General features: G+C 45.0%; 1 protein-coding gene across 2 annotated transcripts in view; it reads right to left on the bottom strand.

Annotated features, from left to right (window-relative positions):
- RCOR1 (REST corepressor 1) overlaps positions 1 to 25,143 on the bottom strand; it is an 85,939-nt gene extending 60,796 nt beyond the window's left edge. For both annotated transcript variants that reach the window (XM_069858859.1, XM_069858858.1), the window contains exons 1-2: positions 24,929 to 25,143; positions 24,759 to 24,818 (exon numbers count right to left, since the gene is read on the bottom strand). In XM_069858859.1, coding sequence (XP_069714960.1) covers positions 24,759 to 24,818; positions 24,929 to 25,118 — 250 coding nt within the window. In that variant the 5' untranslated portion in view covers positions 25,119 to 25,143. The remainder of the gene's footprint in view (positions 1 to 24,758; positions 24,819 to 24,928) is intronic.
- Positions 25,144 to 25,355: the final 212 nt, after the last annotated feature.

The following is a 25,355-nucleotide window of genomic DNA, read 5'->3' as shown; positions in this document are numbered from 1 at the left end:
GTTGCCAGTTGGTTTATCTCTGAAATGAGATAGAGCAGGGAGGAAAAATGTCAGAAATAGAAAGTATCAATATTGTTAACTCAAACAGAAGGTTATGTATCCTGGGGGCTCTGAAATGGTACATAAATAAAGACCTAGTGTCATAATGCAAACCTAAAGAAACAAGTACAACACCTCAGTCTACATAAAAGCGTGGTCCTTCATTGTGACATGGAAACAGCAAGGACAAAAAGTAACTCTGATCTCACATTACTGCTAATTAAATTCATATATACCAGGTTTAGATTTTTAAATGAAGTGAACATACTTGAATTCACTAGTGACAAAACGTTCTGAATAACTTAGGCGCAACAGTCATCTCCATTTAAACTTTTCACTTTTAATCCTAAACATATCCCAAGAATACACCTTCTGTTTTTTCCATGCCATACTTGGGGATCAGAAAGGAGATTCTGAAAGATAATGACTTACTTTTTTCCCCCTATTGAGTCCTCACATCAAATATATCGCATCCATGACCTTTCCGCAGAGATTAAGTGTCATTTCATGTACTGAATCTTGCCCTAAAGAGCTACCTGGCCTTCATGAAACACAACACTATCATCCATGAACCAGTCCCAGGTATCATTTACTTCTGGTTATGAGGATCTGTGTTAGCCTGACCTTCTGACTTTGAGCCCAGAGTTCCCAAGACACCCAAAAACCCACTCCATTTATTAAAACAAAACACAAACCCAAGAAAATTGTTTTCTTCTTGTAGACCTAGAAAAGCTATTCCTTGGATTGGGACTCCCTGCACTTCATTACTGATTCATGAAGACCTTACCCCACTAAGTTGCTTTGCAGCCAGAAGCCCCATGTTTTGTCATCTCAAGCACTGTTACAACAAGAGCTTAGATTGCCTGCTAGAATGCTTATGCTCTGCAGTTCTGAAGAAAAAGCTGTATGAACATGGATTTATTTCCGACTACCACAGAAAGTGACTAAATGTGGAAGGGATACTAGGGGTCAGAGGGACGACCAAGGAAACTACAGGCCTGTCAGTCTGACCTCAGTGCCAGGAAAAGTCATGGACAGGTGATCTTGAGTGTTATCATGAAGCACATGCAAGAGAACTGGGTGATCAGGCCCAGTCAACATGGCTTCATGAAAGGCAGGTCTTGCCAAACTAACCTGACCAACCTACGGGCTGAGGGAAAGGCTGTGGATACAGTCTTCTTGGACTTCGGTAAAGCCTTTGTCACAGTTTCTCACAGCATTCTGCTGTGGAAACTGTCAGCCTCTGGCCTGGACAGGCGCACACTCTCATGGGTGGAAAACTGGTTGGATGGCCGGGCCCAGAGAGTGGTGGTAAATGGTGTGAAATCCAGCTGGAGGCCAGTGACAAGCGGGGTTCCCCAGGGCTCAGTGCTGGGTCCAACCCTGTTCAAAGTCTTTATCAATGACCTGGATGAAGGCATCGAGTGCACCCTTAGCAAGTTTGCAGACGACACTAAGCTGGGTGGAAGTGTCGATCTGCTGGAGGGTAGGGAGGCTCTGCAAAGGGATCTGAACAGGCTGGACCGCTGGGCTGAGTCCAATGGCATGAGGTTTAACAAGGCCAAGTGCCGGGTCCGGCACTTGGGGCACAACAACCCTGTGCAGCTACAGACTAGGAGAAGTCTGTCTAGAAAGCTGCCTGGAGGAGAAGGACCTGGGGGTGTTGGTTGACAACCGACTAAACATGAGCCAGCAGTGGCCCAGGTGGCCAAGAAGGCCAATGGCATCTTGGCTTGTATCAGACACGGCGTGACCAGCAGGTTCAGGGAGGTTATTCTCCCTCTGTACTCGGCACTGGTGAGACCACTCCTCGAGTACTGTGTTCAGTTCTGGGCCCCTCACCACAAGAAGGATGTTGAGGCTCTGGAGCGAGTCCAGAGGAGAGCAACGAAGCTGGTGAAGGGGCTGGAGAACAAGTCTTATGAGGAGCAGCTGAGAGAGCTGGGGTTGTTTAGCCTGGAGAAGAGAAGGCTGAGGGGAGACCTCATTGCTCTCTACAACTACCTAAAAGGAAGTTGTGGAGAGGAGGGAGCTGCCCTCTTCTCCCAAGTGACAGGGAACAGGACAAAGGGGAATGGCCTCAAGCTCCACCAGGGGAGGTTTAGGCTGCACATCAGAAGAAAATTTTTCACAGAGAGGGTCATTGGGCACTGGCAGAAGCTGCCCATGGAGGTGGTTGAGTCACCATTCCTGGAGGTGTTTAAAAGACGGGTGGATGAGGTGCTGAGGGACATGGTTTAGTGTTTGATAGGAATGGTTGGACTCTATGATCCTGGGGAATCTTTTCCAATCTAGTGATTCTGTGGGAAACCAGGTGCTGTTCCCTGGAGCAGAAGCAAGCCATTTTACCTCAGGGCCCTGGTTTCCTCCCATCTACAACACATGGCAATGCTCAGCCCTTTTCAGAAATACACGCAGAAGGCTAGAAAGTCTGAAGGCCATTATCAAGACAGCATTCTGGGCTCCACGGCAGGAAGCCAGGCAAGGACAGATCCAGGGGAATTTTTTACTACATTTCACTCCAAACCAAGAAGGCCACAGAAAGTCAGTTGAAGTTACCTCCTGGAGGCAACAGTGGCCATAGGAGGCTTCTATCCATCACATCCAAAGAATGAATCTGCCAGTATTAACAGCTTACCAGCACAGGCAGATCCCCATGCCCGCTGAAGAAAACTTCCACTGCAGACTGAAATAGAAACATGCCCCTTCTGGGAGGATTGAGGCGGGTCAGAGGGTGGAGTTGCAAAGTGCAGTAGCTCTCCTGCAGCAGTCACACCCTCAAGTATTTCGTAACTTTTCCAGCACAGACACCAACAGCATTTGCACATCCGGTTCCAGTGCTAACGGGAATAGAGGCCAGTATCAGGCCAGTTACCTGGGCAAGTGTCTTGGTAGCAGTGTCCCTTTTGCTTCAGACACAGGCCTTTCCAGGGACCAAGCTATCATAGATCTCCAGGAAATCAATCCTGACCTGATGGGACACAAAGCGAGGGCAGAAACCATACACTCCTGCAGGACAACAGGAAGGCATCATTGGGCTTGCTGCCTCAGAGTGCTGTCTAATAGGATATGTGATGCTTTACCTACCTAGCAAAGTCTGCAGCTTCCTAAACATCGTTTAAGGTTTCACAAAACTCCTTTCTAAATAGGACACCCCACTGGGAAGGAGAAGAAAGGAAAAGGAAAGCAAGCTATTCACAACTGACTGGAGTTCCTTCGAAAGGGTTATACAGCCTTAACTACAGCAGATTCAGCTCTCACCCTAGCTCAGCTCATACAGGAAAAGCTTTTTAGTATAAAGAAAGAGAAGCCAGAACCCTAGGTCTTTGCAGATCTGTAGCTAGACTTGTGCTACAAGGCCTAAGCTTTACTTGACCTACTAAAGGAACATAGCAGGAGGATGATACCCATACCCCTGAGCTATCAAAAGCAGTTCCTGAAGTTCTCATACCCAGGAATCTCACTGCAGGGTATAGCTATCCTACTTATAGCTGCTATCCCAAGCAGAGACAGTGATGACAACTTAAATCTCTGTACAGATACAGAAGATGAGAGGATGTTAAACTGAGCAGTTATCAGTGAAAAAGTAGTTGCATCACAGTATGTCTACACTTGCAGCAGAAGGAAACTGCTCCATGGTTATACTGGTTGGTACGCATGAATCAATTCAGCAGCAGAACTCCACCAGGAAATCTAAATACTCTGTGTTTGTCTGGTGTGCTCATTCTCAGAGGCTGCTGAACTAAGCCTTCCTTTCCTCAGGTCAGGTTAAGACAGACAGCAACCTTCAGGCTGAGTCCAAGGATGTTCTGACATTCTGCAATGTCTTCACACACAGTATCTTTGCAGGGAATATTGCCAAAATACAACAGAAGGGCAAGGCAGGACCAACTCTACCCTCCCTCAAATCCCACATTGTTCTCCAAAATGAAACTTGATAGGTTATTAAGTGCTTAGAGGAAGTCTAGCCCTAGCTCAGGACAACTGATGCCAATAAAAAGGAATTTTGACTCTGGCTAGTAAAATGTTGGATGGAAGAAAAATCAGACTGAACCACTCTGTTATTTACAGCACTGCAGACTTCCTGTTTTGATGCAAGTCAGCAAGGTTTTCTGGAAGACCCAGGAGCATAAAGCAGTAGTTAAGGAGGAGAAGTTAGTTACAGAGAAGCTAATGATCTATCTATCTCTGTTAGACTTCAGAACAGAAGGAACTACATCTATGCCTATCCTTTTCTAGCAGTATTTCAAAGACTAATGCACAGGAATATGAAGGAATAAATTAGTGAACCAGAAAGAAAAGCAAGCTACAACCTGTAAGAAAGGAGGCTATCTATGCCTTGGCAGCTTCAGGTACAAGCCTTCTCCACCACTTCCCCGGTCCATCCTTCCTCAAGTGCCACATCAATTTATTCCAACCAAGGTGCTGCAACAGTGGGTACCGAGTACAGAGCCTTTAGGAGGCAGGTGAGCAGAAGTGATTCTGAAAAGTTCAGAACAGAAGTCTTACCTCCACACCAGGTGAACTGCCTGAAAAAGATCACTAGAGACAGCTATTAAAAGGAAAGCTAAACAAATAAGGACAAGTTATTTAGGTTCTAGAAATCTGGTTGTTCTTTTCATAAAAGCTCCTAGAAAACTAAAAAGGATTTTAACATATTACTAAGCTTTAATCAAGTCTCTTGCCAGTTTAATTTTGGAGAATCACGGTGATAGGATAAGACAACGCTGTGGATCAAAACCAGCTATACAAAAGGAAGATGGGGGGGGGGGGGGGGAACAAACCACAGTTATTTTGCATCATAAATGGGGAAACAGGAGAAATAGCAATCCAAGGCCCAGCCCACAGCCCTTCAACCTAAAGGGACTTGTTCCACTAACCTAGCTGGACTCTGATTCATGGAATTTACGCTCTTAAGTTCATTGATTTGCTCCATAATAGTTCTAAGTACAAAACCATCCCCAGAGCATTCCCAGCATGCATCCTGCTATCCTGGCAGAGCTGTGCTTTGTACAGCTATAGCCAACCACCTCCCAGGGAATTTCACTGGTAGAAGAGTGGGGTTTGCTAGCCACACAGCACCCATATAAGGGATTTCTGCCTGCCAGCTCACCTATACCTCTGTCTCAAAGATGAGCTAACATGATATCTGACCATCAGAAACATACACACAGTCAATAATTCCAAGTTTATTTTTAAAGCCATAATTCATAAAGCCATGAGGAAAGAGCTTTGCAAACTAGTGACAAAAGCGACCTTGCAGGCTCTCAATCAGAGCTAGTCATGGTGGACTTAGAAAGATGAGCCTTAAAAACAGCTCTCAAAATACCAACAACATTGCTCTCTGCTTCCCTAAAAGCAGCTCGACAGCAGAACCTGGTGCTGCACACCTTCCTTCCCAGCCTCTGGACCAACTACCAAGAAAGATCATTCACTTAAAAGCATAAAACTTCACAGAGCTGAGTAGACACAAGCAGCAGGCAGCCTGGCTTCCAGCAGCTGCTTCTGAACCCAGGAGCTCCCATCAAGCTCCCTTATACATGCTGCACTGAGCGGGGATCAAGCCAGCACCACGCACTTTAGACTCACTGCTTAGCCCACCACAGTGTTCACACTCTCACAATTCAAAAGTTTCAAGGAATGAGTAGCGGGAATTTTTGTCACCAAAAGGATGCATGATTTATATTAGCGTGATGTGCATATCCTGACGATAACCAAGGTACAGCTACAGACCAACTTGTCTAAGACACAAAATGCTCTGCACAGCTGGTAATAGACTTGACAGAAACACATTTTCAAGACACCTGGGTGCACACTAGCAAGCAGGCTGCTACGCCAGTGTTTGTTTCATTCTTCTCTCCACAAACCATTCCCACAAAATGCTGATTAGAACAACGGCTGTTTGGCTGATAGATCCAGGAGAAGCTCTTCTATCTACTCTGACCTCCTACTCTCTTCTCAGCTCACCTGCCTACACATCTGTCATAATATGCACATCAACTACAGCAAGGTGTACTTGGTCACAGCCTTGGACCAGCTTCTGCTTGTCCATGTCACGATAGCATCTCTCTCATGGTAAAGCAGGTCACCAGGAGGCCTTGAACCCTGAGAGAGGCCTCTTTAAATTATGCCTCCACATCAGAGTAACAAGAGCCTTTTCCCCCCAGGGTACCCTAAGGCTGTGTTATAACTGAGCCTAAGAAGGCAATTTCACCATCCAATAGACCGTGGTTTTGATAGACCACAGCAGACATTTAGGACCTGCTTTTAATATCTGCCTTCCAAGAGCTCACTGAACAGGAGTTCTGTTAATATTTCCAAACAACCAGCACTCGCATGCCACCTCAACACAGCTCTCAGAGCAGGCTGGAACAAACCTCAGCTCCACCACAAGGACTTGTGCTGGATGAGGCAGGCACTCAGCACCCTCTAGCTACCTTGCATATGGCTGACTGACAAATGCCATGGTGTCTCCTCAGACCAGGTGTCCTCTCATTACCTACTAGCAGGGATAGTGCTGGAGTTGTCATCTAATCAAGATTTGGAATTCATATTCTGGTTTACACCATCGTGGGGAAAATTAGCTCAGCTCAGACACATGAGACAATGGTGTGATTGATGCAGAGGGTGTTTATTTAGGCAGGCAGCTAGGGAAGAGTCCAGAACAAAGGAACATGCTTCTGTTAGCATCACCTGTCATTCACTTCTCCAGCTTTCACAGCACATGAGGCCTCTGAGTGTGGGAAATGCCACTTCAGGCACCTGCTTGAATCCAGCACACCAAAACACAGTGCCTCAAGAGTTTCCTTACCTTCTCCAATACCTTGTATTCCCCTTCTAGACGTTCAGGGGACAGGACTCCAGGTTCTCAGAACCTCTCTGGTGAAATAATCACAGAAAAATCACGGAAGAGAAACTGCCAAGAAACATTCTCCAAACCCTCTGTTTAAGGGTGAAGAGGGCTTCTTCTAAGCCAGTGAAACCCCCGTGCTCCAGGACTGTGGCTCCTCCACCGTGCCAGGCTTCACCTACACAGGTGACATTCCACAAATAAGGACAACACCAAAGCAGAAAAAGCAGCGGACCCCACCACTCCAGTGATCCCTGTCAGCACCAGTTCTTCCACAAGCAAGCAAGAAAGGCATCATCATGAACTACCAGTTAACATAAGCCAGAGAAATATGCCTTTATAGAAGGAGCACTGGACAGTCTAGGCAACCTTCCAATCCCTCATCACTCCATTACAGGCAGAGAGAAAGAATTAAACTTTGAGACATGTCAACACTGCTCATCAGGCACAGCAGAGGTCTAGTACAATAGAGTCTAACCCAAACGCACATTTATTTGCTATATATTTCTCTTCCTTCCAAGCAGCCTGAAAGGGAAATGTGTAAATTTAGCTTCTGCCTTCCCTGCTAGAGGCATTTTCCTCTCCCCTCGCAGTGCACAAATGCAGACTCCTCCCCGAGATAGCCAGACAAGTCAAGCACTGGCTGCACCTGCTTTTGCTTTGCAGTAAAGATAGAGCAAGCACACTGTCTCCACAAGGAATTCACAGTGGAATAGTTAATGCACCTTAGTTAGCCTGCAGCTAGAAACACTTTTGAATTTTGGAAGACAGATTACAAAGGAAAATTTCCTCCTGTTTTACCTTCAGAACTTTAATTAGTCTGCTGTAGTCAGACCAGACTTCAGATGCATCAATTTTCTGTTAACAAGACAGACCACTAACACTGATACCTCCTCTCCCCATCTTACTTGTCACCAAATCAGACAAGGGGGATTCCAGCCTTGCTACATGAAGCACCCACCCTGTTCAGGCTACTGGTTTCTTGTCTAACATTTTGAGATAAGATTCAGCTTTCTGCTCAAGGTCACACTGGAAGTCAAGCAATGAGTTTCCTATGGTGAGACACCTGCCACAGCCTATGCCAAGCGGAAATGACTCTCACATGTCAAGATTTTAGGTGACTTTGCTCAATGAAACCAAGCTCTTTTTAGATTCTTCTCCCCACCATGACCTCTTACCATCAGATGTTAGTGCTCTTTACTGCAGGGCAAAGTAACCTAAACCAAGCTTACTTTCCCTTATTAGAAGAAGCCTTGCCTGTTTCACCATTTGAAAAATCAACTGGAGGATGCTTTTTCAGAACAAGGTTTTAAGCCACTGGGCCAAAAGAGGTATGGAAGGAGAAGGAATGTCACCACATAATCTGTATACCAGCCTGGCTCACCTCCCAACTGGTTTCTCATTTATTCAATTCCAGCTTCCATTGTGCAAAGACAGCTGACCCAGCTGGCCACTGAGTAAGAAACAAGAACTTGATGAAGGCATAGCTACAGAGAACACAAATGCAGAGCAGAGGTGCCAGTTACTCATCTTAGTACCTGAATTACCTGTGCACTGGAAGTCCTGCCGTAAATGGGAACAATGGCTACTTTCCCTGCAACACAGGGATGTTCCAAGCTCCTCTATGTGAAGGGAAGTACCAAACGCCATGTAGGCAATAGCATTCATTTTTCCCAATCCCAGGACAAGTTTGTGTACTCTCAACAGTCAAATGACTGAAAGATGGGAACAAGTTATTTTTCTTCCCCTGCTGCTGCCCACCTTCTCTTATCACTACACATCTAAATGCTGGAAGGAACCTATCAGCCAGCTTCACAAGCCATCCCCAGCAGTCAGATATACCCCAGAGAGCTCTTCAGAGGCTAACTGTAAATCCTAGTGTCCTTTGTGTGGCCACAACCAAAGAATGTTTACCTGTGGCTATTTGGAGGCAGTGTTCACACCATCCCCAACATTAGCCCACATTCCTGCTCCACTCAGCTATAGTTGGAGATAGTTCACTACAATGCAAATTAAATAGTCACTTAAACATCTGCTTTGACAAGATGATCTTTGTCACCCTACAGCTGTGTGACCCAGACACATCTGTGAAACAAGAGGGTGGTCACAGTACCGTGATCCAAGCATGACAAGGATCTCACACCTGTCTAACAGCAGGCACTTTGTGCTGGTACTGTTATCACTGACAGGGTCCTGGGCATGTTTAGCAAAATTCACCACCCAAGTAACTGCATGCTACATCCAGCAATGACAGCCCAACAGCAGAGGGTCCTGTTCTGAATACGCTGCATGGGAACAGCACACTAGTGACTACAATATTGCTTGTTTTTCAGAGGGTGGAGGCTGAGCTCTTGCATGGCACAAGGAGAAGGAACCGGCATGACCCAGAAGATCCGAATTGGACAAGGCCTGTCCCAGTCTCAGGGAAGTCTAGGAATGCAGGTAATAAACAGCATTTCCACCACTGAAAGAGATACGGTGCTTTGTGCAGCTCAGGGATGAAACAAGGAGTCTGCAAAGAAGAGAGGTTAGAGGTAGAAAGTCATAAGGGCCCCTCAACCTAAGTATTTAGCAAAGAATTTATGAGCAGTAAAACACAGATGGAGGAAGGAGACCTGTACCGTAAAACTCAAGCCTGAACATAAGTAACAAGACTTGAGAAGATCCACTCAGAGACAAACTCAGAGTCTAGACCCTGCAAAGCACGTCGCACGATTTTACTCAGCAGAATATTGTGCCAAGAGCCAGCCTGCATGGTGACTTACAGCATTTGGCTCTTCTGCACCTGGCTCAGGCACATTCTCCAGAGCCAGCAGTTCACTTGGCTCACTCGCACTTCCAGCAGCCTACAGGCCAGCATAAGGTAATCACACACGATGCCCCCGTGCCCCAACAGCAGTACAAAGGGACACTGCCCTGCTTGAGAGGACAGGCAGGATAACCTGCCTTTGGTAAAATATACCAACAGTACAACTGAAATGCTCACTTGTGAAGCCCACACACCTTTACTGCAGGTTATGGCAAGCAAGTCATTAGGCCCATAAGTGACCAAGTTTCACCAAGCCCAGCACGGCCAAATAAACAGTATGCTGTGGGGACATCATACTTAGCTGATGGTCACAGGAAATCACAAGTGACAGCAACAATAGCAAGTGCCTAACTCAACTTACATTCCACTCTAAGTCCTCAGTTTCTGAGCAAACTGCTTTTGGGTAGAACAAAAGTCACAGCAAAGTGTTTCAGCTGAATGGCCTGAATAGCTGCAGGACTGGGACAGGGAATGTGAGGAAAGAAAGCCACAGCCCTCCTTCCCTGGGAGGAGGGAAAGGAAGGACAGGCTTGCTCTGGTTCTCCTATCACCAGGCAAGCTGCATATTTGCCCAGGTTGCCAGAGCAGTACTGAGCCATGTAAGTCATTCCCTAACACAGACAAGAACAGCTGCTGTAGGCTGAAGCAGCAGCTCACCTCAATGTGGATGTGTCAGGCCTTCAGATACAGCAGCCTGTGGCTACTGAGACACTGTCACAAATACAGCTTCCCTTCCACCACCCCTCCTCCACCAGCCTGGTGGTCTCCTGATCCCAGGAAATCAAGTCATGACTATATTCTCCAAGGTACACGAAGGGTGGATTTGCACTCACCTGAATGGGCAACTATACATTTAATCTATCAAATGATAAAACAACAGAAAGAGTAGTCAAACTTCTAAAGAGGATAGTAACAGCATGAGATTTTTTTTCTTTTAAATTAATGTTTTCCCCACTGCCACTTTTCAGCCCTTTGTGGTTGGTTCTCTTCCTCTCCTCCCCCCCATTCAAAACTCAGTTTCCAGCTCTGCTGACCTCACAAGCGCTTCTCCCCTCATTCTTGGGTCTTCACTGATTTCTCTCTCCTTACAGTTGCCCTCCAAGACTAGAGTCTTGCCAAAATGCAGAAGATAAAACACATTCTTGTTGTCAAGTCTGTTTGTCCTTTTAACATATGGCACACAGAGCTTTGTTTCATCTTAAACTCGAAGCAACAAAGTTTAGCAGTCAGCTCTCATTACGGTATTAGAGAAGCTCAAATTTAAGGCTCATTAAAAAATAGCGTATTTAAAATTCTATATAGATTCAAGAACACTGAGAGCTACTTTAAGAAAAAAAAATCAAAGGCAACAGAAAGGCACGAGTTTCACACAGCCTGGAAGCAATTCTGCCATTTGTTTTAAGCTTTCTAGTAATATAACACAGCCTTTGAGTTAACATTTCATTTCAAACCACTTTAAAAATATATGATTGCTCTGTGATTGTTCTGCTTTCGTGGACATTTGCATTGCACAAAGTCTGGATACATATGATCTCTAGTCAGTGCTCACTGATTCCCTAAAACAAAGGGCAAAAATCCAAGGGCAGCAAAAGATTATTCTAATTACTTTTACACTACTGATGACAAGCAGATACTTACTCCCTGCTGCATAATCCTCATGTGCCAGGTACTGTACAACTCACCAGGACATTCTCTTCCAAACTTGCTTAAAATAAGCTTTTGTATGTTGACCATACCCTCCACCAAGTGGGCACAATAATTATCACCCAAACAAGGAGAAAATTACACATAATAGAATGGTTCCACTGAAATTTATTGCAACTGTCATTCCTAAAACTTCCACGTGCTTTCTGATAACATCCCCATCTCTATTTACACCAGATGCACAGAGATTGACAAGATACACCTCTGTCAAGGAAACTTCACAGGTGAGCCTTACCCAAGTCTTGACTATAGCTTCACTTAGTCAGGAAGGAGAAGTTGAGTTGGAATGATTATGCCCAGAAAGATACGGAAAAATGGATTTCTTTTGAAGGCAGCATCCCATATCAAATCCATTTCCACCTAGAGAACAGCTACTTAGAACATTTTGTTCAAACTGAAAAATTTCCAGCCCTTTGATTACAAAGGCAACCTGCCAAGTGAAAGTATAAAATTAGCACATTAGTGCAGTAGTGTCTTCCTCAGCCTGAAGACAGCTTCAGTGCCTCAATTGTGTGCCATAGTTTGACGGGGGTAAAACTGAACTAAGACTGACTAGATTCATTCTTTCCTATTCCAGAGACTCAGAATCACTTCAACGGCAGTGAAGTGCAAATATCAAGCCAAATTACATCCACTGATGAAAAGAGCAAGAACCAAATAACGAGAGTATGAAGGTAACCCTGGCACACAAGGAGAGCCCCACTGCAACACCAGCAAACCCCCCAGTAAGCAAGCAAGCACTACCCAACCATTTTATCCCTTCCTACTGTGGGGTGTAATGCAGCACACATGTTGCCCACTATGGCTTACAAGCACCAAGTCCCTTTTTCAAACCCTGGCTGTAACTGCTGCTAACTTTAGCAATTTAAGTTATTTGTAAAATGCACCATCAAAAAAAAGTTAAATAGAACCCGTTTCCTTTTATTCTCATGTTTGATAAACATTTCAGTAGGCATCTATCCAACTTAAGCAAGCTCTGAGTGTGCACCTGCTCCATCCAAGCTTTGTCCCAGCTCTGGCAGCATGAATTAAATCCACTGCCTTTATTTATATAGGCACTATACAGTCACTGGAAAGGTTTCTCCTACCCATCTCTTTCAGAGACCTCACATTAAATCTCCTCCCACCCCCTCCCCAGAAGACATTGAAATCATTTTGCAAGCGAAGCTACTGCGCCTAGTAGTTTCCTTCTCTTGAGCTGAAAACAAAAGGACACACTGCTGCTTGGGAGGTATTGCTCTGGGAAACACAGCAGCCGCTGCAGAGCAAACGGTAACCAGACAGGGCAGCACTGCACCAAACTGCGCTGGAGACGGTTGGTTTAAAGAGGAGACCAGTAGCTGCTCCCAAAGCCTCTCTGCAAGGGCTCAGGTAAGAGGATATGAAAGAAGGCATCTTTCCAGCAAGTTTCAGAGCCATAAGGACTGCTTCCAAGCCAAATTTCCCTGACAGATAAATTATTTATTTTTTTATGACCTTTAAAAAATATTCTTATGAGGGGTTTGAGAAGTTCTGTCTTCAGTCATCCCCCATCCTCCAAAATAACTTCAGCACGATGGGTACAATAAAGGACATCAATTTGCCTAATATAACTACTCACACAGATGCTTTAAACAGCTTAAACATTTATAAAGGTCCTCTCAATCTACATCCATCCTTTTGAACCAGTAGAAGCCAGTCTCTGTCAGACAAAAGTCCTGCCCACCTCTGCTCCTGGACCAGCATGCAGATGTTCCTCAGTCACTAGCTGCACCAAAGCAAACTGCAGCACCTCTCAATTCCAAACATCTTAGTTTCTGCTCCAACAGCAGTAGTAATTTTTCACCCAAACTCACAAATACACGCCTAGATACCCTTGCCAATTTTCAGACCATCGGCAGGATGGCTAGATTTGCACCTGCCCTATCATCGGACCTGCAAGTGGACAACAGCTTGCTGTTTGCACCTGAAGTTGCCCAAGAAAAGACAATCATCTTAAGAACAAAGAGGACTGAAAACCCACTCAAAATGTGGAAGTAGCTAAAGCAAAATGCATCTATTTCCCAGAGATCAGCCCAACTTCTCAGAGGCACTACGCACAGGAGGAAACAATTTGCCAAGCAACCCAGATCTTGGGCTGAAAGCCAGAGGACAGCTCTCAAAAAAAAAATCTTTCCTCTGCCACCAAGTTCCCACCAGCAAGACTCTCCTCCAAGTTATTTAATACTTGTATAAAACCTAAGAGGAGAAAAGAAGCGATGAGATTGTCAGATGAAATCCAGCTGTACCCTCCTGGCTCCCCTCAGCACCACCCAACTCAGCACACCCAACAATGAGCCCAAGTCTACAGCGAACAGAGAAGAGGAAAAGCACTTGAGAGCACTTGCCAGTCCTCATTGCTTGTAGATTTGAGTTAGCCAGGAACCCTGAGGTCTGCTTTATTCACAGAAGAGGAGAGAAGACCTCTCTCCTCTTCTCTCCAAACTTGTAGAGTAGGCTTCAGAGCTACTCATTGCATCTCAGCCTCAGTGCCCAGCAGGCAGAGGTCAGCTGGAGGCTCCAGCCAAGCGTCCAGCCCATCCCCAGGGCAGCCCTGGCCGCAGGAGGGATCAGCTTTTCCACCTTTTTCACACACCTGTTTGCTTACAGCAGCAACAGTTCACGAGAAGCGTGACATGACCGGCAAAAAACAGAGATGCTCTACTGGGCTCGAGGGGGGGAGAGTTTTTGCTCCAACAAGAGCAAGCAGCACCTCAAGGCTTCCACAAGAGAACAAGGCAAGGCAAAATTTTTTCAGCGATGCAAAAAAGCCTTCAGAAAGGAGCTTGAAAAGGTGAAAACATCACTGCTGTTTAAATGCTTGAGAAGCAGGCAAACACCATAACCACAGAGGCATTCAAGTTGTAAAATAGGTCAAGGGGCTGTGTCCTGCTACGCTGTCCCCTCTTTTAGAGCAAAATTATATCAAAGTAAAAATCATGATCATTTTCTTCTGGCCTCAGATGGAACTCGGGAGAAAAACAACCATGTAGCTTAGGCACAGAGATGGTGTCTCCTGGAGTGACAAAGCACAGGGAAAAAGCACAGGGGGTCTGGAGCCCAGAGAAGAGGACAGAAACCCAAGCAGGGCTGGGTTTGTGAGAGGGTGGGCAGACACAGGATCTAGAAGCTGTACATGAATTGTAACGAAAGTGGGAGAACCACAAATAGCAACTTAGGAAACAAAAAAAAGAGGGCTGAGGCATATTAAAGGAAAGCAATCTTTTCTTATAATAGTTCACTACAAAAACATTTGGGGCAAGCCAGGCATGCCTTTTTTTCCCCTCAGAAGTAGGTAGTTTCTGGAAGGACAAGCAAGGACAAATGTAGGTTGTTAGGGTGGTCGGAGGGGAAAGGGATAGCAGTGAGCCAAGGTGCAGAGGGAAAACAACTTCAAAGCAGTTGCTGTGGGAGGTTAAATTAGGTAAGAGTGTACTTTGCTAAGAAAGAAAAAGAGCAGGTGGTAATTGGGAGCATCTCTATAAATGGCCTTATTCCAACAAGAATGACAGCTACAGTACAGCAAATGTTTATAAAATAAAAAGGATCCATTTAAACCAGTGGCCAGTGGGTAACCAATCACTGCGGTGACACAGAAAGCCGATAGCTGCAGAGACAAAGGCGTGCTGGAGCTCAGCCTGCAAGAAGCGCATGAGGCCCATCCCTCCCTAAGAGTCTGGGTCTCCAGTCCCCTTCAGGCCCCTATAATTTGCCACACATCCTTTGTCAGGCATCAACAACAAAAATAATATGAAAGGAATGGGCTGCCCTTATTTCTTGAACAAGAAGTGCCAAAACACAAGCTTGGGACAAAGCAACTTACCACTAAAAGATTGCCCAAGTTAAGAGGCCTACACCAGCTCATCCAGTGTATGCCAGCATCTATACTAACCACGTGCAAAAGCATTGTAAGTTTTGAAGGTGTTTACCTTGCCTTAGTCATAATTTTAAGTTTTTACAGCTGGGATTTAGAAGTGATCTTGTGATATTTTAAGCCAGTGACCTTTGTTTGCAAAGCGTATGTCACTTTCAGCAGTATCTATTTTAATGCAGGCTACAGCTTTTAGACTATACGAGCAGCGCAGTGTTCACACTGGATGGCACACGGCTTTACTTCACAGCACTTTGGTTTTAAGATAAGGTTGCATCGAAACCTACCTGATGAAACTCATGCTCACCCAGCCACCACATACTCGTTAGTGAGATGCATAAGAGGGCTTCCTCCAAGGCTGCCTGGTGTCAGGGGACCATTTTGGGGCTGTTTTCTTTCTGTCAGCCTAAAGACTCAAAATTTGGGGTGAGCAGAGTCGTCTTCCCCACAGAAGAGGTACTATATCAGAACAGGGGTCTGTTGTTGTTAAGACTACTTAATCCACACATAGAGCTGGGTCTGCCTAGCAACAAGTTGGGAGTTTTAAACTTGTATCATCCTACTTGTGTTCCCATGGCTACTGTCATGAACAGCATGGTGGCAGCTGCACAAATCAGCTCAAAGGTCCCAGGAGGGACATCTTTAAGATTCCCAGACAGAAAACAATACCTAGAAAGTACAAGTGCTACACCTGTTATGCCTGCCTTTACAACCTCTCCACCCCTCAACCCTAGAACGCACCCAAAGCAGCCCCCTCATCAGGATGGGGAGATGCCAGCCAGGGGAATATACGCATGCGCCAGTATCTACAGATCATTTGTGCTGTTCAGCACAAAAAAACCCTTGGATTACAGATGCAGCAATTCTAGCTTCACATGCAGCTGTTAGCAACCTAAATGCAGAACTATATAGAAATCCAGCCAACAGTGCCTGCTACACAAGGTGGCCAGCTCTCAATACAAAGCAGGGAGGAGGTGAAGAATCCTCCCTCTACTCCCATTCACATATAGCCAAGACTCAAACCGATGTAATTGATGAGAACAGACGGACAAGAGAACCACCAAAGAGGGCAAAGGAAGTCAGAGAGAAGAGAAAATTCCACATTTCAACGCAAGCTGCAAGTAAAAAGCTGCTTCAAAAGCAATGCTGTTATATAAACCAGACCTTCCCAGTCCTGCCGCTTCAGTTCCTCAAGAGGGGAGGCCATTTCCTACTTCGGAGAGGCTTTTCTTAGCTTTTCTGCATCTCCAATCCCCCTGTGGAACTCAGAGCCCTCCGCGCCCTCTCCAGTGACTCTCACCAGGGACCAGTTTAGAGGGGAGGGCAGGCACTGTGCCCCTGGGTGCAAACCTTGTTTATACATATTCCGCAGGGATTTCTGAGGCCAGAAGCCACAACTTTTAATTAAACATTTGTTACGTTCTGCTTTCATACTACAGTTATAACATTCGGAAGCACACCAATTCAAGGTCACTAATACATTAAATAATTATATTCTAATACCCAACTTTCAAATCAAAGTCCTTATATGAACTAAACCCCAACTTGATAAGACATCAAGCCACCTAAAAGTATATGCATGCATTATCATCACGGGCTATCACCGACGGCTACAGGCAGCAGAATTGAAAAGCTGAAACAGATAGCCACGTGGTTAGACTCCTCTAATTAGACAGCTAGAAGCCGTAGGCACTCCAATTCTTATTTGTGAAATCCATTCAGGTGAAAAGCACAGATAAAAGGGAGGTAGCAAAGAAGGCAAAATAACTTTAGGGACAAAAACTCACCACCTTATCCTCCTGCCCCTAGTGGAGCAGGGAAATATTTTTCGAGAGATCTACATAGTTACACACATTCAGAGTACATATGAGACCCTGTTGATGTTCCCTAGAGGTACCTGCACGACAGAAGGACAAGGCTGAAGAGGGAAGCATAGACTAGAATTTCCTCCCAAGAGGGGATTTTTGCAATTTTATCACACTGCTGCAGCCTCCTCCCCCCAGAGAGGCAACATTTACCAATACTTCTTTTATGAAGTTCAAAGAGCAAGCTGCTGCATAGAACTGAATTTTTGACAATACTTGGAAGGTCAGGTTAAACACACTTGTTTAGTCTCCAAACCTTACATGACAAGTGAAGCACGCTTATTGAGTTTGACCTACAATACTTAAAGGCAGTCACATCACAATCAGTTGCATTTCAAAACAAATAGCAAAAGGAGCACAAAAGCAGGCCAATTCTAGAATATACTGGAGAAACTTTCACTGCCTTCACTAAGGCTGAGCACATCCTCTTGCACTTTCAAAAAGTACAAAGTCAAAATTTTCATATGGAACTATACATTGTACTATACGGAACCACAGATTGTAAAGTTTAAAGAAAGAGACACCTAATCTAACAAGCCTTACAAAAGCATTTCTCAAAACTAAGTTTAGTTTACAAATAAACTCTGTATTTTCAAGAACTGAATCTCAAACTGTTCTTTCAAGTTTCAAGACTGAAGAATGTGGGATTGTTCATCTTGTTATACTCTCAAGCCAAAGCCTCAAAACACAAGGGCACCCAGTGCGGAAAGGGGTACAGACTTCTTAGGAAGGGAGCTCAGTCTTACTAATTACCCCAAAGTTTTCTTTTTGATTTGGTCTCTAGATCCAATCAGCCATATCTCAAAATCTTACCTTACACTAGGAATAGGTCAGGCAAGCCTTGGCCACGACCAGAAATTGTTATACCTGAGGGAACCATGGACTGGCATCAATCACGAGTTTCTAAGGAGCCAGTTACTTCAGATTCACCTGCCTAGCAAATATTAAAGATAATGTATATTAAAGTTACAAAAGTTAAAAAAGAAAACACACACATGTGCAACAGGGCACCGTCATTTATACTAGTCTGAAGGTATGTGACAGGACTAGAGCCCACTATAAGCCGCATTATACAGTGCACCTTGATCACAGAGGCAAAGATTTCCGAGCTAATTATAATGACTAATCACAGGGAGCTCTAAGCCGTCACTTGGCCAAGTCACAGACCTAACTAGGGCTGAAAACAGGAGTTTTAAGAGCTACTCATTAAGCAGCGGGAATCAGCTATGAAGAACAAAGCACTCACTCTACCTAGTATTAATTCCAGTCCGGCCATTAATACATTTGTCAGTAGACAGGACAGCTATTACCTCCACATACAAACACTGCATGTGCCAAGCACAGAAGGAAGTCACAGGCTTTGGCTGCCCCAAGACTTGCTTTTTCACTACAGCAGTCAGGTTAGCGAAGGATGTTCTCAGTACTGTCTGAATAACGAGAAAGCTCTGAAGCCAAGCCTTAGAATAAGCTGGAGCAGGAGCTGTGCTCACCAGCAGCAGCCTCTGCACCCCTTCACGAGAGGAGTGAACAGACGGACTGAAAGCTAACTACTGCAAGCCTAAAATGGTCTCCCCTCCGGTGAGATGCCCAGAGGTAAGATAGATATGGCACCAAATCAACAGCTGTGCTCCTGCTGAGCTGGAGATACGGTTAACGAAGTCTTCCCCCTTGAGCACAACTCTCTTTTTTTTTTTTTTTTTTTTTTTGTTTCCAGGATGGATTTGAAAAACAGATAATAAGATGAAGTGTCAGCATGTACAAGTCAGCTCCATTCTCTTAATGTGATGTAGTGAGATTGCACCCTCTCATGCCACAGTGACTGGACCTACAGTACGCACCAGTGACAGAACAAGACAAGACAGAGAGACACACACAGCAGCAGAGCTGCCAGCATGGTAAGGAAACAGCAGGAGTTCTCCCCTGCCCCCCTTCCCCAGAGCCTCTGGGGACCAGCCTGACCTTGAGGAACCCCCTTCGCTTTTACCTAAATGCTCATGGGGTTGATACAGCCCCAAAAAGCAAGGTTATAGTAACAGCTTTTGGTGGAGTGCCCATTAAGGAACTTCTCATCTGCTCTACAGTACGGCACATAGAGAGCCTGGGACTTGTGGAAGAAGGAAGGGAAGACAACTGCAGCCCATGAGGGAGTAAAGGGCTGAGCAGACTACAGGTAGGGGAAAAACCTCCTCTTCTCCCACCAGAAAGTTCAACAGAAAACCCACAGTACTCAAATTTTCCACTACCTAATTAGGAAAATACATTTTTGTTATGGACAATGTATAACTCGGCGGACAACAACGAAAGGACTGAGGCACACCGGGTTTATCAAGATAGCAGGCAGCCTCTGTCAGCCCAATACATTGGGCATTAGTACATTATGGTTTGGTATTTCTGATTACATCAAACATCCTTATAACTCTCCTTTCTTTCCCAAAGAGACTGTTGCACTAAGAGAGTTCTTGCCAGTTGCGTTTAAGGCAAAGCCATTTGAAGAGATGAGATAGCTTTCCAGGATACCAGTATTTCCAGTTTCAGGAGCTTGGTTTTGACTCTTCCACTTGCTTAGATGGAGATTCCAAAATCTCACTTTTTTCCCCACCCCCTTTCTGATGAATCCTCTCAGTTAAAAACCATTTTCCCTTACAGTCACTGGGTACTCAGACTATTTGCAAACTATTAGGACTGTTAGGAGCAGGACTATTTGCAAACAAAGAAACAGAACAAGCTGGCTGGGAGCTGGACTTGCCAAGTGCAAGTCATAAGGAGGCTTTTAACAACCTCTTGTCAAAGGGTTACACTCCCTGTTAAATAGACCAATAGGTGCTTCCCAAAACCATGGAGCTGAAGACAACCTGATAAAATACGGCCTTTACAATCATCAGAGAAATACAGCTATTCTGGGGGTATCAACCACCCAGGGGCGGCTCCATTATTATACTTGCACCTTTGATCCTAAATAGACAGAGGGTGGGCACATTTTAACAGCCAGAGTTGGGTGGATGGATGCCTCGGCTTCCTCCCCTAGGACACGGCCACACCACTGCTTCCCTATCAGGCATTCCAGATCGGAGACAGCAGAGACTACCTATATATGTATGTATACATATTTTATTTTTCACCCTCTTAGACAACTGCACTGACAGAGTTTCTGACTACACTGAAAAGGGTTGTTAGCTTCTTTTTTTTTCTTCTCCTTCTGTTTTTGGTAACACTGAAACAACAGATTCTTGTCCATGAAAGGCGGCCACAGAATATCAAGTCTTTGTGCAGGAGACCACAGAACAGCTAACAGTGTGGACCAGAGAACAAACCTCTCAAGGAATAGTGACACTCTAGCAGTGAGCACCTTCCAGTGGACTTCGCTGCACCTAGAGATGAAAGCACGACAGAGCATTTCCTTCCCTCATTTTTATTCTAACAGTACAACAAAAAACTGGGAAGAGAGCAGCACTGGAAGCAAGGGATTGAAGCCTCCCAACAGACACACAACCCAACTTTAGATCTCTACAAGATGACATTATTGCATCAAACCAGCTTTGGCTCATCTGTATCCACTGGAATTAGCCCCAGAAACTGCTTTCCAAAGATGACCAACACAACTGATGTCCAAAGGCAGATGTGGCTTGTATTTTTACTGCCATCACAACAAATGAGGGAATCTAAAGTTGTAGCACTAAAAAGGAGTGAAACATAAAAAGCTCATCTGCCCACAACACGTGTCAACATCCAGGGGAGACCATTCTCTTCAGGGAGTTATTTAACACTCTTCAACACTATGGAAGCTTTCATCTTTACTTACAATCATTGGCTGTGTTAAAGTGCCAACTAATGTTTCTTCCTCCTATTTTCAATGTTCCAACAGCATAAATTAATAAGCAACAAGTAAAATGGTCAAGTACAATATCAGTGCTTGCCCATATAAAATATTTTTATTTAGCTTTAGTATCTGCAATGCTTCCTTCCACTGAGTTTTTGCATTAACCAGACATGTGGGTTTTATTTGTATGGATTATAAGAACCATAATAGTTTTCCCTCTTCAAAACCTTCAAAGTCTCGGACTGAGAACTAGCAAGAAATGCTGACCTACCAATACCAGCCTTTGTTTAACGCACATAGAATTTTCCGCTGGCAAACATTTGACTCTGAGCTCTAATAAGAGAAGAAATAGGAGAGACAATAGCAATTTTTCACATCACATCTATGGAATCAAGGCCAAACAGTGAAACACAGCTAAAGTGCAAGTTTTACTGATTCTAGCAAGCTCCAGTATGGGATTTTCAGCCCAGAACATTTCACCTGTTCTCCCTAGTTGAATCAGCATGTTTAATAAACACATTGCCTCTGCAAAAGCCTTGCCTTTACTGTGCAACTATTCTTAATACACAATAATAGAGAGGTATAAGTACTATACTAATAAAGGTCTAAGTTTCTGAGAGAACAAAAGAAGTAGGGTCAATGCAGTGAGAACTTAATTTCCCAAAGTAAAGGAAGATTGGGATAGGTAGGAAAGATAGCAACACTAATTTTGCCAAAGAACCTACAGGCTCTGCCAGCACATGGAATAAGCCTTGCCACTGCAGAGATTTACTAAAGGAGCTGTAAGTAAGGACCACCTCCTAAAGAGACTCCAGCCACCAGCGTTTTTAGTCAATGAATCACATCAGACCCTTTCTTGGCCACTGCCACAGCAAGTTTTAGCCACGAGAAGTATTAAGAACTTACAGCAAGACATTTTAATCCAGAACGTGAACTTATTTTCTTGTTTAAGAATTGAGCAAAATCAAAACAGTACAACCTAGAACACTTCATGATTCTCCGCACACTCTGCTCAAACAGGAGAGACACAAACATCGTCCTCCTCCACATCAACCAAAAGGTGCTGAGGTCCCTTGTCTCCCTAAACCTAAGCAACCACTTAGGAGACGTTCAGATCACACCTTTTGGTACTTCCACGCTCTTCTCTAGCTACTTAATTCAAGAAACCCAGGCCAACATCCCACCACTGCCTTGCTCTACCTCTCGTTTCTCCCATAGTCTCACAGATAAGGATTTCAGAAAGGCTCTCCTGCTCTGTTGCTCTTTGCTACAGCTCACATGTGAGCTGAGAAGTGAAACAAAATTAAATGTTTTTTCTGCCCCTATGCATGGGGACAGAGGAACACCCACGTAAGAATGCTGATGTAAGAACTGGCAGTTACAAATATACCTCAGCCAAACCCAAGGTATAACTGAAAATTAAGTTTAAAAAAAATACACACAAGGCCTAGTCTGTGCCATTTTGCCCCTAGACACAGCTCGAGTGGCATGAACCCTCCACAATTTACCAGCCAGCTAATCTGAAGGCAAAAGGCCCCGCAACTCGACACCAAACAACCTTCAAGCTTCAGGATTCTTTAGTCAACCAGTCCCTAAAATTTCTATCAAGAAACAGGCACAGCATCTGTGCACTCTGATAACACTATTCCATCGATTTGACTTTGAAAGTACCAGTGAGACGGGACAATTTAACAGTTTCCATCAAATGGTCTTAGTGCAGCATGTTAGGCATATTTAGGGTTTTCTTCTTAGGGAGATTAAGTATGAAAAATAAGCACAATGTGGCTATTTAGCCTCTAGGTCCAAGAAGAGATCACAAAATTCAGGGGAAAATGTTATACTTCAGAAATATTTCTGGGAAACTCCACAGGCCAGAAACTCAACTCTTCAATATACAAGAAGACAAAAGTTCACCTCAAACTTATAGAATCATAGAATAACCAGGTTGGAAGAGACCCACTGGATCATTGAGTCCAACCATTCCTATCAAACTTATCTAACTAAAAAGTATACTTTAAAAAAAAAAAATTTAGAGACCATTAAAGGAGGGTCCGATGCCATTCAGGTCATTAGAATACCGATCCTTTACTTAAGGTGAATCTCCTATCTTACACTGTGTACGCAAACAAGAGCGCCTGCTGATGCTGTGTTAGGGTATATTTTACCAAGAAGAAAAGTGCTCTTCCACATCACACACTCCCTCCTCCCTCCCACTCCACACAGCACTGAATCCAATAACCTTTGTATAGGTCACTGTACATCTATGTTAAAACCAGAACAATGTAGGACTGAGCACATAACAGTGGGGAAGGGGCACCTAGTTATTTTTTCCCCTCCACCTATTATGTTAGGGAAATGAATTACACAGAAGAGTGCAATTCACAAGGGCGACCAAAAAGCCCAAGTATTGTTGCGATACCTGGCTAATAGCCAGTGTGATGTGCACCGTGTTTTAACAGAATCGCTGTTTGACCTACAGATTGAAAAACAGTGTCAACTGCTGCCTAACTAAGAGCTCCCCCTCCCTCCCCCCACTTTTTCTCCTCCTCCTCCTCCCCCTTCCTCCTCCTGGTCAACCAAGAAATGGAGTTCCCATGTGCCAAGACCTTGTATCCTATTTTGCCAAGAAAAAGAAGGGAGAAGGACTAGGAGAAAATGATTCTGTAAATAAATACAAGTAATATTAAGACAAAAAAAACTCTTCGACCCTCCCCAATGTTAACAGTTAAGAACAACCATATATCTAATAAAAAAAAAGACATCCAAGATATTAACGCACAGTCTGAGGAAGACCACAAGGATCCTTTTTCCTGGATCTACACAATAGTAACTCTCGGGATTATTCAGCACAGAGACGCCTTGTCTTTCCACATCATTCTTTTTGTTTTAAGGCAAGAGGTGCAGAGGATTCAATTAAGTTTGGGCTGGGCAGAGGGACAACTCCAAACGCTAGGAGACAGAAGGAGGGTTTTCGCTAGCTTCAATCTCCACTTACAAAGAACAATACAAAAAACCCAAATCGCTTACATTTCAAACTAAAGAGGTCAACAGCCTGGCTCTCTATACACGGAGATACATCACCACTAACATGCTTCCAGCACCTGCCTTTCAGCACAGCCCCAATTCCTTTGTTTGCTCAAAATTTGCTTCCATACCACTTTAAATTAGCTTACAAAGAACCGCAGCAGAGTAACTGGAATGTGAAACATTTTGGGTTTTTGGGGTTTTTTTTGGAGGGGGTGGAGAGCAGCTTCTTCGAAGGAGAGAAAATTAAAATACAGACCCAATATCTTCGAAAAAAAAATAATATATATGTATATTTACAACTTGATGCCTTCTAGTTCCCCCCCTACCACGGAGCCCATAGACACACGAGTCCAGGAGTGAAGAACAAAAAAAAAAAGGAAAAAGAAAGAAAGAGAAGAAAAAAAAAAAAACCACCCAACTGCCATCTCCTGCCTCCTCTCGCCCTGCCAGCTTCCCTGTTCCTCACTGCCTGCAAAGCGCCCTCTGGAAAGCATCGAGACTTCTTTTATCAACCGTGTGTGGTGAAGTGGGAGAAGGGGGGTCCTTGTTCTCGCTCTGGGTGCTCGGGATTGGAATGGGAAGGGATTTTTTTTTGGTGAGAGGAGACCCCCTCCATCCCCCCACCCCTCCACCCACCCCCCCCGAGGGGGGTTCCCCCCCTCGGGGGGGTGGGGGGGGGGGTCTCTTCTCACCCAGAGGGTCCAAATGGATGGATGAAGGGTAGCAATCATCCCTTCTAAAATAGAATAAAGACTTACCCGGGTCGAAATCAGGGACCACCGCCTGGTACTGCGGCCCGACCCTCATCCCGCCGCCAGCTGGGGGAGGCAGAGGGAGAAGCGTTACCCGCGTGGGCCCGGTCCCTGAAGCCAACACCCCCCCCCCACCCCCCTCAAATGTCTTCTCCTCCTCCTCCTCCTCCTCTCACCGTGCTCCTCATCGCTGGAGGACCCCGAGCTGCCTTCTTCCCAGGAGTTGCCGCTGCTGTTGCCGTTGGGGGCGGCCGATAAACTTTTGCTGCCGCCGTTGTTGTTGTTGTTATTGGTGCCGGCGGCGTTGTGGTTCCTGCCCCGACGTTTCCCCGAGACCTCCGGGCCCTTCTCGATCATGGCTGGCATTTAAGGGAGGAACTGGGTGGAGGGCTTGGGGGCTTGAAGGGGTGGGGGGAAAAAAAAAACCGAAAAAAAAAATAAAGAGGGTCGAGTTTTAAAACTATGAGGAGCTGGGGGTCTGCGGGAGGCGCCGAGGGCGGTGCGGAGCCGGGTCGGGTCGGGGAGCGGCGGCGCTGCTGCTACATCCCCCGCCACGCTCGCCCCGAAGTTTGAGGCTCATCCCAGCCCTGCGCTGGGACTCCG

This window comes from Phaenicophaeus curvirostris, chromosome 5 (genome assembly GCF_032191515.1).
Source record: "Phaenicophaeus curvirostris isolate KB17595 chromosome 5, BPBGC_Pcur_1.0, whole genome shotgun sequence".
Lineage (NCBI taxonomy): Eukaryota > Metazoa > Chordata > Aves > Cuculiformes > Cuculidae > Phaenicophaeus > Phaenicophaeus curvirostris.
Note: the sequence above shows the minus strand (reverse complement) of the source record. Positions and strands in the feature narration are given on the sequence as shown.